Source organism: Myotis nattereri (assembly GCF_964212035.1).
Source record: "Myotis nattereri genome assembly, chromosome: 6".
Taxonomy (NCBI): domain Eukaryota; kingdom Metazoa; phylum Chordata; class Mammalia; order Chiroptera; family Vespertilionidae; genus Myotis; species Myotis nattereri.
Genome location: NC_138081.1, coordinates 80,715,568 through 80,731,298, shown reverse-complemented (window position 1 = coordinate 80,731,298; position 15,731 = coordinate 80,715,568). Strand labels below are relative to the sequence as shown.

At 39.9% G+C, this 15,731-nt stretch overlaps 1 protein-coding gene across 2 annotated transcripts in view; it reads right to left on the bottom strand.

Annotated features, from left to right (window-relative positions):
- Window positions 1-2,131: 2,131 nt before the first annotated feature.
- ARHGAP18 (Rho GTPase activating protein 18) overlaps window positions 2,132-15,731 on the bottom strand; it is a 162,123-nt gene continuing 148,523 nt past the window's right edge. For both annotated transcript variants that reach the window (XM_081093880.1, XM_081093881.1), the window contains exons 13-15: window positions 9,282-9,406; window positions 4,820-4,881; window positions 2,132-3,660 (exon numbers count right to left, since the gene is read on the bottom strand). In XM_081093880.1, the coding sequence (XP_080950006.1) occupies window positions 3,569-3,660; window positions 4,820-4,881; window positions 9,282-9,406 (279 nt within the window). In that variant the 3' untranslated portion in view covers window positions 2,132-3,568. The remainder of the gene's footprint in view (window positions 3,661-4,819; window positions 4,882-9,281; window positions 9,407-15,731) is intronic.

The window sequence follows — 15,731 nt, the reverse complement described above, 5'->3', positions numbered from 1 at the left end:
CTAATAAATAGAAGGCTCTCCAAGGTCTCAACCCTATCGCCACCTGTTACCTTGGACCTCACCTATTGCTCTCACTGGCCCTCACTCCACCAGCGACGCTGTGCCCTTGCTGATCTTTGGTAAGTCAGCTGCACTCCTGCCTTGGGCCTTTGTTCTCGTTTGCCCCTCTGCCTGGAATGCTCTTCTCCTAGGTATCCATGTGGCAGGCTCCTCACCTTCTGCAAGTCTTTGCTCTACTTACTAGATGTCCATTAAAGACCCTGTTTCCTACTGCAAGAAGCCGGTCCTCCTCTCTGGTCCCATTGCCTTGCTCATCTTTTTTTCTGTCTCCATTGCACTTACACCCTTTCAACATACACATAATTTTATCTACTTACTAATACATTTTGTTTTACTTATTATTTGTCTCCCTCCACTAGACTCTAAGTTCTATCAGAGTTATTTTGCTCACTGAGGTACCTCAAGGGCAGGCCATGCCTGGCACATACATATTGGTAGCCAGTTAATATTTGCTGAATAAAAAACAAACACACACACGTTTATACTAAAATAAAGACAGAGGCCGTTATGTCCTCTATCCTAGACATCCCTCTTTTTCCCTTCCTGGTGCACTGTCTTTCCTCGTTATGATTCTTCTGCTTGAAATAGACATTGCCAAGATGTCTAATTCTTGCCCAGAAAAACTTCTTCTCCACTCAGCAGGTTAAGGATAAAAGCAGACTAATAGACTAAACATAGAAATTCTGAAATGAATTATAATTTACAATTTTCAGAATTAAAATGAGAGATCAAAATGAGAGATCCATGGTGTTCTTACCTAACCAGCACCGAATCTGAACAGCTTACCTTTGAACTCAAGTTCACTTTCAAAGCTTCCCAGTTTAGCCACAAAGGAAACCCTGACCAACACTGCCACCTACTGATCAGTAGGTGAGAAATCAGGACAATGAGGTTGAAATTGCAACCCAGTTTAAGGAAAAGTAGGAAAAGACAATAATGAAAAATCCCAGTAAGTCAGAAAATAAACTGCTTTTCCCAAAGAGTGCAGGGCAACCAGTTTCCTATAAATACTATCTCTCTACCTTTCACCAGAAACTCCCTTAAAAGTTAGGATGTTTGAGGCTCAAAGCAAATATAGTTATTTCCATCACAGACAAGCAAATAAAAACTAATCTACTCTCAGTAAAATTTACTAGAAAAAAATAATTACAAAAAAGCATTTGGGCCCTGGCCAATTTAGCTCAGTGGACAGAGCATCGGCCTGAGGACTGAAGGGTCTTGTGTTCGATTCTGGTCAAGGGCAGGTACCTAGGTTGCAGGCTTGATTCCCAGCCCAGTTTGGAGTGCATGCAGGAGGCAACCAATTGATGTGTCTCTCTTATATCAAAGTTTCTCTATCTCTGTCTCTCCCTTTCCCTTCCACTCTCTCTAAAAAAAAAAAAAAAAAAAAAGCATTTGGGTTAATTCTAAGGCAATAACCTGTGAGGCTCTACACTATCAAGTTTCTCCTCTTTAGAAGTGCAGCTAGACATCTATATTAATCATTTAAATGCAGTATTGTTCAGTGTCAATGAACGTGGGTCATGGGTCATGAGTTCTAAGAAAAAGTCAAAATAAAATGACATTTTCATATTTATTTACCACGATCTGGCACTTGGTCATTATCAAAAGCCTATTGCCGCCCACCCTCATCTGCCGGGGGTTGTAAATATGGTAAAAATTAGTTGACATACAATTTAGGACACCATTTATCTAAACCATGATATTCACTACTGCCTTTTTTGAAGTTGTATACCTAAACTGTTTTAAGCCCTTGATTTTATGTTGTCAACTGCTTTCATAAAATTAAACCATTAATACTGCTTGCCAACTGGGAAATTAATATAGATCATCAAAATCAGAACCAGAATACAGTGTGTTTTGAAAAATCTTACAGAACAGAAATTTGCTAAGAAAAAAAAAACTAAAGAAGGAAACAGTTTCTATCTCCCTCAGGTCTTCCCATTTGGAAAATTCCACAGGAGCAATAGGGGCAATAAGAGGGTAGAAATGGCTTTTAACAAGAACAAAATTAGCCCATTAGTACACTCATGAACACGCAGGACTAAAAGTAATAATTCCAAGAGAAGATAATTTAGAAAAATGCATTTAATTATAAAAAAATTTTAAATAAAAAGGCAATGGCACAAATCACCAAAAAGTTAAATGATCATATATCCACAGGTTGTTCTTGTAATTATATGCTAAAAATTTATGACCGTTCTCATTAACAGCATTTTCCCTCCTAATTAGAGTGACATCGAGAGCTTCTGAGAATGTGTCATTTTTTCCTAAAATACTACTAAAAGTATCATAAACACGGTTTGTGCAGCACTCATAGACATCACCTTTTATTTACTACACTCTACACTCATAAAATATTGAACATTTTTCTCTCACTTTATTCCTCTTATTTACAGTACAGAGAGGCTCATCTCTTGTCGCACTATGGTTTGTGCAGTAAAATCCCTGGGAATAGTGCTTGTCGCAGCATTTTAATAAATTTACTCTGTTTAAAATAAGTACACAAACAAAAGCTTGTTCATAGGACTGTGTCATACCCAGAGGAATAACTCTTCCCGCAGACTTACTTATGAGTTAAAAAAAAAAAAAAATTCCCTCTTTGGGTAGAATACACTCTCAGCCATTCCTGGATTAGACTCTCATGCATATTTATATCCCTAGTATGAGAATAGGTAAAGCTGGCTAGGACTTTTTAAATTTCTTTTAGAAGAGGGTGGCATACATGAAGTGATTTGGCTTTCACTTGCTTATTATCCATAATCCAGTTATTCCACATGGACATATTTTATTTATTCTTAGTTTGCAAGTCTTTAATGGTTCAGGGGTAATTGGCAGTTTCTGACAGTTCTATTTTCTTGGTAGTGGATACAGCTCTGTGCACATATGTCAGATGAACTGAAAAAAATGCAAATCACTTCATATGATACAGCAGGGAGAAGGAGAATGTTATCTTTTGAACAAATGATTCAAAGAGATGAATATTCAACATGTGATAGTCACAGGAATTCTGTTGAATTCGGGCCGTTTTAAGCTGTCCTAATTTCACAACTTGCCATACCTGGCATTTGTTATCCTTTCCATTAAAAAGCAAACTTAATCAGGGTCAGGCAGATGTGAGGAGGAGAGAAAAGCAAGAAAGCATATATTACTGTATACATGATTCTAGGAGAAAAAAATAGTGAGCGGGAAGAGGGTTTATTTCATATATAAAAAAACCCCCACTATGTCACATCTGGGCACATTTCACAGAGTTTATGAAAACAGCCTACAAGTTCATTAAGCCTCTCTCCTCTCACTCCAGAGATATTTATTTTCTAGTAATAGTCAACATAATAATTAACATAATTCTGGCAGCAGCACAAATCTATAACTTCTTGAGGCTTGGGAGTGTCACTATCCAATGGTTGGGTGCATGTGAATAGCAAGAGTCCTGCGGTTTCTTTATTTACACTCTTGACCCAGCAAGTATCACTGAGGAAGTCCGGGGGTTGTCTCAGGAGGTCTTCTACGATGGCTTGGACTTTATAACCCATTCAGCATTCGGGTTGAGCTGATATAAGTCCTTCATGTAAGTGTCATCATCGAGGCAGCGTTCCCCTATTAACGACATGTTGCATTTGTTTAATACAGTGGGGTGACTGGGGTGCAATTTTAAACTTAAGCCTGTGTCTTAGACTTTAAATATTTTTCATTGTTTGATATCTCCCATAAAATTATACTAGTAAAACTGGCCAAAAAACATTGGAGAAGCCAATTTTGTGGTCTTTCTATAAATGCACACGTTTCAAATTAATTTAGGAAGTTGAAAATACTTTGCATGTCAGGCTTTTAAATGGTTCCTTAAAAGTGTATTCACCTTTACTAAGGGTGACAACAGTTTTGAATCCACCTAAGAAAGAAATCACACTTAATTCCCCACAATCTAAGACTAAAATACAAAATAAAATATTTAAATATCCCTTACAAATCCAGGTAACAATTCCAGGTTTCTACTGGAGTTGTGGCTTATTTAAACTTTAAAAATGAGCCTTCATGTCTCTGCATTCAACTTTAAACATTTACTAACATTTTTAAGTCCTAAAAAAAGAATTCTACAAAACTTACCTTAAGATATTTTCAATTACTATTTTGAAATAAATACCATTTCATTTATTTGTTAACAATTTCACCCTTACCATTATAAGGGTCAAAAAAACGGGGGAAACATTTATTTTAAATTTTAATAAAGACATTAGTACAAAAAGTAGGCAAATAAAATATAGGACATGGTCAAAATTAATCCATTTATCCTATTTCTGTTCCCTAAATTACTAACATATGTGTGTGTACTGTTTAGTAGGCAATCAGCAATGGCAAAAATAACTTCTGCTTTCACTAAAAATATCTAGTACTGTACTATAATAAATGTGTTATCTTGGCCTTAAATAAGCTCAACAACTTCCTTTATTAAGATGTGACATAAGCATATAAAAAAGAAAAAAATTCTGAAAAACTTTATTAACCATTCTAGAAGTTATATCTATTTTAGGAAATTTGCCTTTGCCAAGATTCAACATGGATGGGAATTTGTACAGAAGGAGCTCAAAGTCGGAAGAGAAAGGCCAGACCACTAAACAAATCCATAATATTCATCAACAATGTACACCGTGCTATATTTTACTTCTACTACCTTCCCTTCCCCACAAAGATATAAATAATAATCATTGGCAATGTCAAGTCAGCATAAGAAATACAAACAACAAAAAAATGTGCTTACCAATATTCCCTCCAACTTCATACAAAAAAACTTCCCCTTTCTTGAGTGTCTGGGCAATCCCACTATAAGGGGCAAAACAAACGGATTAGTTATATCATCAGACAGCTTGCAAGTAAATCACTTTAATGTGCTCGGGGAATTCTAGCTTGTATGGAAAATTCATAACTTAGACACACTGTAATTATCTCCACATTTGTATTTTCCCATCTGTTAAATGTGCCTAATATGTAATAAAAATGTCACACCTGCAAATTAAAATAAACAAATGGCAGAGGAAAGGCAGGGGAGGGTGGATGCATGGGAAGAGATCAATCAAAGAATTTATATGCATAACACAGGGTTACTGACAATAGGGTGGTGAAGGCCTGGGGAGGGGCAGGGAGTGGGCTAGAAGAAGTCAATGGGGGGGGGGGGGGGAGAAGGGGACAAATGTAATGCTTTCAACAATAAAAGATGAAAAATAAATAAAAATGAACAAATGGAATCATACATCTAAAAGCACGAATAAGTGAATATTTAAATTTGTAAAATTAAAAAGAAGGTACCACAACATTTTAGTTGCCAATAAAACAATACGATCATCTACTTAGCATAGGGACCAAAAAGGTCCTCCTAAAAGTAGGAACAGAAATATTTGCATCTTAGTTTTCCCAATACATTTATTCCATAGTATTTATCAGGGGTTTGCTGTGCTGACAGGTCTAATGCTATGTAAGATAAATGTAAGAAACTGGACATGGCTCATAATCCTCCCCATTTTGGCCATCAAAATATGGGAGGTATATACACTCAAAGCAGAAGCGAATACTTTACCATAGGGTGCATTTACTGGGTCAAACTCTTCAAAGAATAAGCTATTCCAGACATTAGGTTCAAACAATAAAAACTGGTAAAATTTGGTGGTTTTCAAAACTCTGTATACTATTTACCTGCAAAACCTGCTAAAAATTCTGCCCCAGAGCTCTGAAAACTCTGGTTTAGTATGTCTAGATCAGTGATGGCGAACCTATGACACGTGTGTCAGAGGTGACACGCGAACTCATTTTTTTGGTTGATTTTTCTTTGTTTAATGGCATTTAAATATATAAAATAAATATAAAAAATATAAGTCTTTGTTTTACTATGGTTGCAAATATCAAAAAATTTCTATATGTGACACGGCACCAGAGTTAAGTTAGGGTTTTTCAAAGTGCTGACACGCCGAGCTCAATAGGTTCGCCATCACTGGTCTAGATGAAGCCCAAGAATCTTTGTAAATGCTCTGTAGTGGGGGCTGATGCATAGAAAAGTTTGTGAACCACTCGTATAAGGCCCTGAAGACACATTCCCTGGAACTGAGAAGAGAAAACCAAGTCTGACTTTTATCCAAACTGTTATGAAAAATACGGCACGGGCAGAAGCTTTCCTAACCAACCATGTAATGACTTAGCTGGTTATCCAACTCTGTCTACTCCACTCCGCTCAGGGGCATAGAATGTCCTCACGCGTAAGACCCACCCGCTGACTTGTACCCTAACTGGAAGATGTTGTTTCCGAACTGGTCGAACGGGTGTATGCTTATTTTTAAAATTAAATAATTTAATAATTATATTTTTATTTATACTATAGTACATTTCCTGGTAAACCATGAGTATACCAAGAGTCATTATTCCTACGAAAACAAAATTGAATGTTTTGGGAGACTAGATTTTAAAAAATCTCATCCAATATTGCCCTCAGATTGCTTCCCCATTATCTGTGTTCTTGTTCCAATTGAGAGTACATAAACTAGATTTCCTGGTACACATAAACGTGATACTAATCAACAAGTCCACACACAAAGAAAAGGAAACAGCCTTTATCAATGACTGGTGAGTGAATGTGATTTATTGTGCATCTATTTTATGTCATTCATGTGCTTTTGGCTTTGGTAGAAAAAGTAGGGTTTCCAACTGCCCCCACACAGGTGGAATGCAAATGGGAGAAGGAGGGGAAATAGTGTGTGAGGGGATATATATATATATATATATATATATATATATATATATATATATACATTTATTGAGCATTTCAATTATTAGATGGCCCAGGCAGACAGTGCTGTGTGCTTCATGGTCATTTTCCTAATCATCATAAGACTATAATGTAAGTCCTATCATAGTTCACTTTTATAAATGAGGAACCTGAAATTTAAAGACATTCTAAAAACTAGCCTAAGATGAAATAGGAAAAGCTGGCATTTTAATCTAAATCATCGGCCTCCAGCACCCCCAAGCATAAGGAAAGGGGCTGAAGACTTGGGGGGGAGGGAAAGGAGGCAAATGGGCAGAGTTCACTGGACTTGCCTCTGGGTGGAGCAGGATGGGGAAAAGGGAGGAAGTAGAAGGAGTCTGCCCCAGTGGGTAGCAAATGCTTATTTAGTAAAAGCACCGCCAGCTTTTACTAAAAATCCAAATATACAGAGGGCAACTGTTAAAAAGCTGGTGCTTTCTGTAATACCCTAAATATTAAAAGGCACAGTTGAATGTAATATACAACGTCATCGCCACATCTTGTGTTATCTGCATGTAGAGGAACAAACGTGCCGACTACATTGAGCACTAGTGTCCTGAAAGCAAGCGCTCTGTAAATTAGCCAGGTCCCGCCTAGAAGGGCGGCCTCCATCTGGAGTCTGGCCACACCTCCAGGTACACCGTCTGGGATGGGAAGAATTCTTCCCACACTCTGGTGGGGACACTGGCAGCAGTTGGCATCTAAGCCATGGCAGGGGGTCGAGAGGAAGCAGATTGACTGCATTTTAGGTCAGAGACCCTTTGGGGAGCAAAGACATCTGAAAAATTCCAACTGCTCCCAGGACTTAATCCTGAGAAATTCTAACTGCCCCTGAACTTAATCCCCCCCAAATTCCATCTGCTCCCAGACTCTGCACCAATGAGCCCCAGTTCAGAGATGGTCTCTAAGACCCTAGCCCAGCGGTTCTCAACCTGTGGGTCACGACCCCTTTGAGGGTTGAACGACCCTTTCACGGGGGTCGCATAAGACCATCGGAAAACACATGTATAATTACATATTGTTTTTGTGATTAATCACTGTGCTTTAATTATGTTCAATTTGTAACAATGAAAAAACATCCTGCATATCAGATATTTACATGACAATTCATAACAGTAGCAAAATTACAGTTATGAAGTAGCAACGAAAATAATTTTATGGTTGGGGGTCACCACAACATGAGGAACTGTATTAAAGGGGCGCGGCATTAGGAAGGTTGAGAACCACTGCCCTAGCCCCTCTGGACAGTGGTTCAGGACTGTCTTTGGAGACAGAAACCACAGATGTAGAATTCAGCTCCACCGCCTACAAAATGCGTGGCCTTGGAAAGTCTCTCTCATCAGGAAAACAGAAGTAATGTGAGAACTTATTTTGGAGAGCTGCTGAGAGGGAAGTTCACGCTGGCTTCCTGAAAGCCCAGATATTACCAATAAGCCTCTCTTTTATTTCATCACCATCTGCTCACTACACAGGCTCATCTCTTTTCCCACTTTATGAAGCCCGAGGGGAGATACTTTAAAATATATTTTTATGCCCCTTCCAACATCGAGCAGAGGGCCTTCCACGGAGCAGAGACATGGTACGGGCCGGTGGTAACTGGGTGACAATCGGAGAGCATTTGAAGAAAGCCGCATGGAGGCCCTGAATGTTAACGCGAGGAGATCGAAGTCTGTGGAAGGCTGAGACAACTTTCCTGGGCTGAGAAGGCAAGGCCCCGGCTTCCCTGGCTTCTTAAAAATGTAGATCAGTTCATTTTCAATGAGTGGACACGGGGAGGGGAGGGCATTACAAATATAACCTTAGCTGAAAATAAGAATTCGAAGGCTAAAAACCGAAAACCCAATACACTTGTTTGAACGTTGAAATTTCAAGAGAAGATAAGTGTAAGCTCTGATATCATCGGAGAGATGCCCCGCCCGCCCCAGAACAGAGGGGAAGGCTGGGCAGCTCAGTGAGGGCAGGAGCTCCAGGGGCTGGTTGTCCTCCCTGAACTCTTCACCTTCTGCTTTTAAATGTAAGCATTTTTACGCGTCATATTTTATAGAAAAAGATGTGTCTTTTGTTTGTTTTGATCCTACTGTATCCCAATTAGTGATCATCCTAACACACAGTAATTAACCTCCAATCACCACAGCCTGGAAGGACTACCACGTGGTCTCGTGAGCCAAGCCCGGGCAGGCCGTTGAAGGGATGCTCGGACATCCCGCCTGAAACAGGCTCAACGCAAACACAAACTACATCAGGTGAACTTGACTCATTCCGACAGTCGAACTGTTGAGTCTGCTACTCTTCTCTGCTGAAAAAACAATTCTATGCACTTTACACCACCCATAGTTTTTTTTTTTAAAAAAAAAGGAGGGGCAAGGGAGGGAGGGAACACGCAAGCAAGTGAGTTATACCACGAAATAATTAAAACAAAACAGGCCTCTACCTTTCTTGGCTGAGAAACCTGGCAAGCACGTCACTGGCTTTCAGTTCTTCCGTTAGCTGTATCGCCATGGAAACTTTGGAAAGATGAGGAGCTTGCACTCGAATCACTCCCTGAGGAACGTCAGCCTGCAAGGCAATAATGACACTGGAACAAAGCTGGCGGCAGCTGGAACCTGGGACTCTGTGCGATGCATTACATGGTAAGTGTGCTTAACTACTCTGCATTTCACTTCACTACATAAAAACCTTAACTACTGTATAATGTAATTTGCTAAATTACATCAAACCTCAAATATCCTCTTAATGGTGATAGGGGAACTTTATAATGCCTGTGCAGTAATGCTTAATTATTTTTAAAGATGTAAAGAATGACAGCAATAACCATTACTGCCATATTAATGCCGACTTCTGAGGGTTATCTAGGGGAGGGTGCTTCTTCATGCAGCAATTGATGACATTGCATCAGAACAGGTATTTTGTGCGCTGCTTCAATGTGTGCATTTTTTAAATCTTCCGGCACATTCGCAACATTTGACAAAAAAATTCCTGTCCCTGAGAATATTAAAGTAAAATTAAAGAGAAACACACTCTTCTAACACATTGGCATTGTGTTTGATCCTCACTTAACTAATGAGCTCACAGGGTGACCACACACTTTGAATTTATGATATGTATTTGGAGGGATAGCAGGGAAATATTTTGAGGATTGTAAAGCAAAATATCAGCTATGGCATTTGAAATATTAGGCTTAATTAATCCCTAATCATTCTGCTAAAATAATGTATTACTTATAACCATATGTCTTAACAGACCCTAGAAAAAACAGCCTGCACAAATGTTTAAAAATAATGCTTTATACATTACAAATACCCTCACATTTATTAAGCATCTACTAAGTACTAGGCATTGTGCTAAGTCTACTTGTCTAGCAGATAAATAAGACACAACTCCTTTATTGCACAGTATTATTTTGGGGCTCACAATAGTTTTTTTAATGTACATGGGCTTGAATTGCTTTATTTTCCCCAAACATACAGCATGGATACAACACAGGAGGAATCAATGCGATTTCTAAGTTCATCAAAAATAATATGGCTTTGGAATTAGGCTGCGTAAAAATGTAGGCGTCTCCAAGAGATTTAAAACTGCTCCTCAGTAACACCTGGGATGTAGTGTGGGCGTCAGGAAAGAAGCTACACTGCAAAAGACTGCACGAGGGAGCACGGGTTGTGTAAGACCTCCTCGCAGGGCTGCAAACACCTGTTACACCTGCAGAGAGACCATCGAGGGCCTGGTGCCACCTCAGAAACCCTGTCACGGTCACCTGACCACTCAGTGAAGGGCCTCAGGTGTATCAGGTCCAACCCAGACAGAGACAAAGCGTTAGGGGCCGCCCACTCACTCCCCTGCCAAGTGAGGGACTGCCTTCCTAGCGTCCTTGTCTAACTTCTCTGCCTGGGGGTTTTATGCTCAACCTGATCCCTAAAAGACACCCCAACCCTAACCTGTGCCCAGATCCCTCACCTCCTGCGACCTCTGCCCCTCTGCACCGGGACCCCTGCCTTGGTTTGCTGCCTTCCAATTTCGGAGGCATGGAGTATGGCCTGATAGCTGGTCTAGTGCCTGACCTCCACCTTGCTTCTAGGATACAGGTCTGACTTCCCTTTTTCTTCAAGTCTGTGACAGATTTTATTTCCATTTGTAACATTTTGGAAAGTGAGCCACTTCTCACAATGAACTGGGCATTCCACAAGGGAGTGTGGTCACCTTCTCCTTTCAAAGCAGTTATCACATCAACGCTATATCTTAGAACTCAGGGATTACACGACATGTTCTTCTCCCTGGGGTTTCATCTCTGCTTCTGTCCTGTTGAGGCCGTGCTGCCTGCCAGCCTGGCCTCCACCGCGTGCTTCCTCAGAGGACATGGGAAACAATGAGTTGGCCCCCGGACTCGAATGCCGGAGTGAACACTTTAACAGCAACAGCTGAAGCACTGAATCCATGCTCCCAAAACCCAATCCACCTCGTCTACTCAGTTAGGGACACGAATATTGGTATTTTAGAAACTGTTAGTTTATTATTATTGAATTACAGAAGGCCTGGAATAGCGAGCTAGGGTTTGCAGACTGTCATCTACTCTATACTTGATTTAAAAGCCAGGGAGTTCTGCTTAAGTCATAGTGCCCAATATTCTTGGATATAGGTTTTCTTGGTGAAAGTAATAGTGGCAAAAATTGTTCCGATAATTATATCTTATATGCTGACATTTAAAGTGAAGTAAGGTGCCCGGCCAGTGTGGCTCATTGGTTGAGTATCAACCTATGAACCAGGAGGTTACAGTTCGACTTCTGGTCAGGACACATGCCCAGGTTGCGGGCTCGATCCCCAGTAGGGGGCATGTAGGAGGCAGCCGATCAATGATTCTCTCTCATCATTGATGTTTCTATCTCTCTCTCACTTTTCCTTCCTCTCAGAAAAAAGAAAAAGAAAATAAAGTGAAGTAAGGTGAGATGATTAAGCTTTCATATCTAGAAGGTCCACAGTAAGTGAGTTACAAAAGCAAAATAACCCAGAAAAATAATATATTGTCATAGAGGGTTTAGGGATACGGCAACCTCACTCTGCTTCTTGCCTTTCCCCCCATTAGTCCTTGTGGCACATTCTACGGTTTGAATGCAAAACGCCAGTCAAAATTCGCTATAAACACCACGCTTTCCAATTTTTATGTATGTTCTCTTTCACCTCTGAAATATCCCACTATCAATTTTTAAGACCCAGCTCAAATACCTCAAACTCCATGGAACTTTCCAGAGTCCACAGGGTCAAAGGGAACTCCTCCTTCCCCTGAATCTCCTTTATTATGGAAACCCTCATACATGACACCAGTATCCCAGTCACATGTCGCATGTCTGAGTCACATCTGCAGCCATCTATCAATGTTGATTGATTAAACAAATCATTCAAAACTATTTCTCACTAAAATTGGTATGCTAATAATAGTAAAATGTCTCTACAATAAAATACAGTATAACGATGTGTACTTCCTTATTAGCAAAAAAGTCGTTTTAGGAACATTGTTTAAAAGACACCAGTTCAGTTGCCTCTATTGACCACATGGTATTCCCTCCCCTCCTGAGAACACACAGGAAGGGAAGAAGAGTGGGAACCAGAATTAAAGACGCTGCAGGGATAATTCAGTCATTTCCTCCTGCAGGGAGTTGCCAGCATTCGCCTGCATCTGCTTAAGGATGCAGCTCCTTTTTCTCCAAGAAGCTCATGGACAACTGAAGGCCCCATAATATGACCGCAGCCTACAGGTTCTCCGTGAGTTCAGGGACCATCCTTTGGAGAGTATGGCCATCCTTCCCTATAAAACACAGCCCAGGGGTCCGTGTGGACTCAGTTCCATAGCTGACACGGGAACCCAGAGCCTCTCTGATAATTAGAGTTTGGAGGGAAGGGGCCCAGGTACCAGGTCCTGGGAGCACTCAAGAGTTCTCACGCATATGTACCTGCCGTGTTATGGCTTTGGAAGTGGCATTGGTACAGGTTCCCTGTAGCTGTGGAATTAAACATTTCTCACACCCTTCCCCTCAGTGAGCAGGAGGTGTTGCCTGGCCAGCTCTGGATGAGTTTAACCCTTCCCAAATGACTAACTACAATTTGGATTCACTTCACATGGAAATGGAGTATCATTGCCCTTGAAAATCTCTTTCCCAGGCCAATGGCACATAGCACCTTCCCAGGCTGACTGGCCACATTCCCTGACAACTAGGAACCTGTGTTCTACTAGGGAGGTGTGTGTCCGGGTGGGCATAGGAACAACTCTGAGAGTGTTCATTTCTGGGGTAACATATCCCACCCAAATTCTCACAACAATGTAAAGACTGAGAGTGACTCAGTTTGGACTCTACCGTGCCCTTTACAGTTGGAGAAGAAATGAGTTTGACTGATAGATGTAACGGTTAAAGAAGAAGCGATTAAAAATTGTTTCTGGAAAGTTTTTCCTGGATATCTTGATAAGAGTGGCCAAATGATAGTTACTAAAGATGATAAACAATACGCGATGCCAAAGCTCTCATTTAAATGGTGTATGACAATTACCATTAAGCTCCAGAATCATGCTGTACCAAACACTAAAGCTATTAGTATACTAATTACACTGAGCTGCCAAACTTTGAACATACACACATGCCTGATCATTAAGCCAAACAGTCTGTTCTTAACTTGAGCCATAATAATAACTGGATCTGTGAATAATATTATCGTTGTAACCTTCCTTGTGTGTGTGTGTGCGCGCGCATGCTTGTGAACTGAAGTTATGTATGTACAGCAAGACTAGAAAAGAGCAATATTTGACTAATACCCCATTAAAATTGAGTCACAAAGGATTTTACAACTTACAAAATGCTAGTTAATTTCTTATGCATGCAAAGACTATTATAATAGAGAAAATGATCTCCTAGGGTTGTTACATGTATTAGATTTTGAACTCAAGCATATTTCTAAAAATGTGATTTTATTTATTATTCTTTGGATAAATAAACAAAGATTTTGGTGTGTGTTTTTCATAAGTTGTAGATAAACACTACATTGCTCATATTTTTGCACTCTAGAGATTAGAAATATAATGTCAGAGCTTTAGAAAAGGCATTCAATCATTTTTTTTTTAATTAACAGCTAATTTAAATGAAAAGCTGACATTTTTCATGCTACAGAGAAACCTTTTATCTTCAAAGGGCAAATCGGGAATACAGCTATCTCAAAAAACAGCCAGACAGCATAACACATATTTTAGAAAATTAAACAAGGACATTTTAGCAAGGTATCTTAAACTAAAATGGCATATTCATCATATTAGTCTGATTGGAGGTAAAAATATAGAAGGCATTCTCTACTACCTTGAACTGTCTCTGTTCTGATTATAATTGGGCCTTGGTTATCCAAATACTGAAACTTTTACCCAACTCACAGATTCAGAGAATTTTAAAGAAGGGTCTGAAAGAGCATTCAGAGTTAATAAGCATTTAATTTACCAAAAATAAGCTCTGATAGTTTTCTCTTTTCATATGGTATTTTTATGCACTATAAAAAAAAAATCAAAGGCTATCTTTAAAAGAAACATGATTTTGAGCTTGATTTTTCACATGGGTCCCAAGTAGATCCAAACACTGTTTCCAGACCTAAAGCAGATGCTTGAAACAAGGCCAGCCACAATGCCTGGGGCAAGAGCTGCCAGTGAAACCAGAGATGGACTTCTAAATGGAGATATGACTGAAGACACACAACCCATCATAAAGGAACCGGAGCCCACTCTGCACTGACCACTCCAGGGTTCTTCTGGATTTCTTTCCCATGTCCAAAGCCCTAGACCTTCAAATGCTAAAAGATTGTTCTGGAGCGATCGGCACGTCAGGCTAGCTCTCTGAAACTTGAGTTCAACTATCAATGAAGAGTATGACACTAGATCACCCTGAGTTAACACTGAGGTAACCATAGGGGAGAGGACTTTTGTTCCCTCTACCAGTGAGGACAGATGTGCTGAGCAATTTGGCTTAGTTCACAGACTCTCACAGAGCCCCACTGTGTGCCCACACGCTCTCCTACACGTATAGCTTCCCTTTCCTTTGAGAGGTGAGCTTGACTGACACACACACAAAAAAGCCTCCATGGACTGGAGGCTTGCAGGATCCAGTAGTTCATGACTAGATGCTCACCAAAGCTGCTCTGGGTCCTTATCAGGCAAAGATGCAATCTAAGGCAATTATGGGGGAAAGGATGGGATATCTCTATTTTCCTTAAAAATACTAAAAGGAGAAAAAAGGTGTGAGAGACAAGATGGAATAAGATCAGAAAAATGAGTCTGATTATTGGTGATGGGTTTATGGGGGTTCGTAGACTATTCTATTTTTGTGCATGTTAGGAAAATCTCGTAATAGTACATATAGAACTGTCCCAGTACAAGGTGCTGCTAGCCATACTTATGGTTAAACCCCGTTAATCTGGCCTTACCCTCTCATTGTATAGAAGAAATTGAGGCCCAGAGATGTTAAATGACTTGTCACTACTGTCTCACGAATAGCAGAGCTGGGGCTATGTCTTCAAGCACACGCTTCAGATGTGTGATGGTGCGTAGATGCATGTGTGCATGGTGTGTTTGTGTGTGGGAGGGTGTGATCTCAATCCCAACTATATAATTGAAGGCTATCATTACATGGTTATTTGTAATGGTCTGCCTTTTTGTTATTTTTCACAAAGTGTTTCTTCCTGAAGTAATTAAGAGATGAGTCTCATTAGTATTTAAGAAATTAAAAAATTTGCATTTGTACCAAACAATTAATATGCTGTAGTCATTAAAAGTATGTCTTATTAAGTAGATTGAGGGTGTCTCTTACAACCTGGTTTATACTATTCATTTACCTAGTCAAGCATGTCTTAGTAACATAAATGC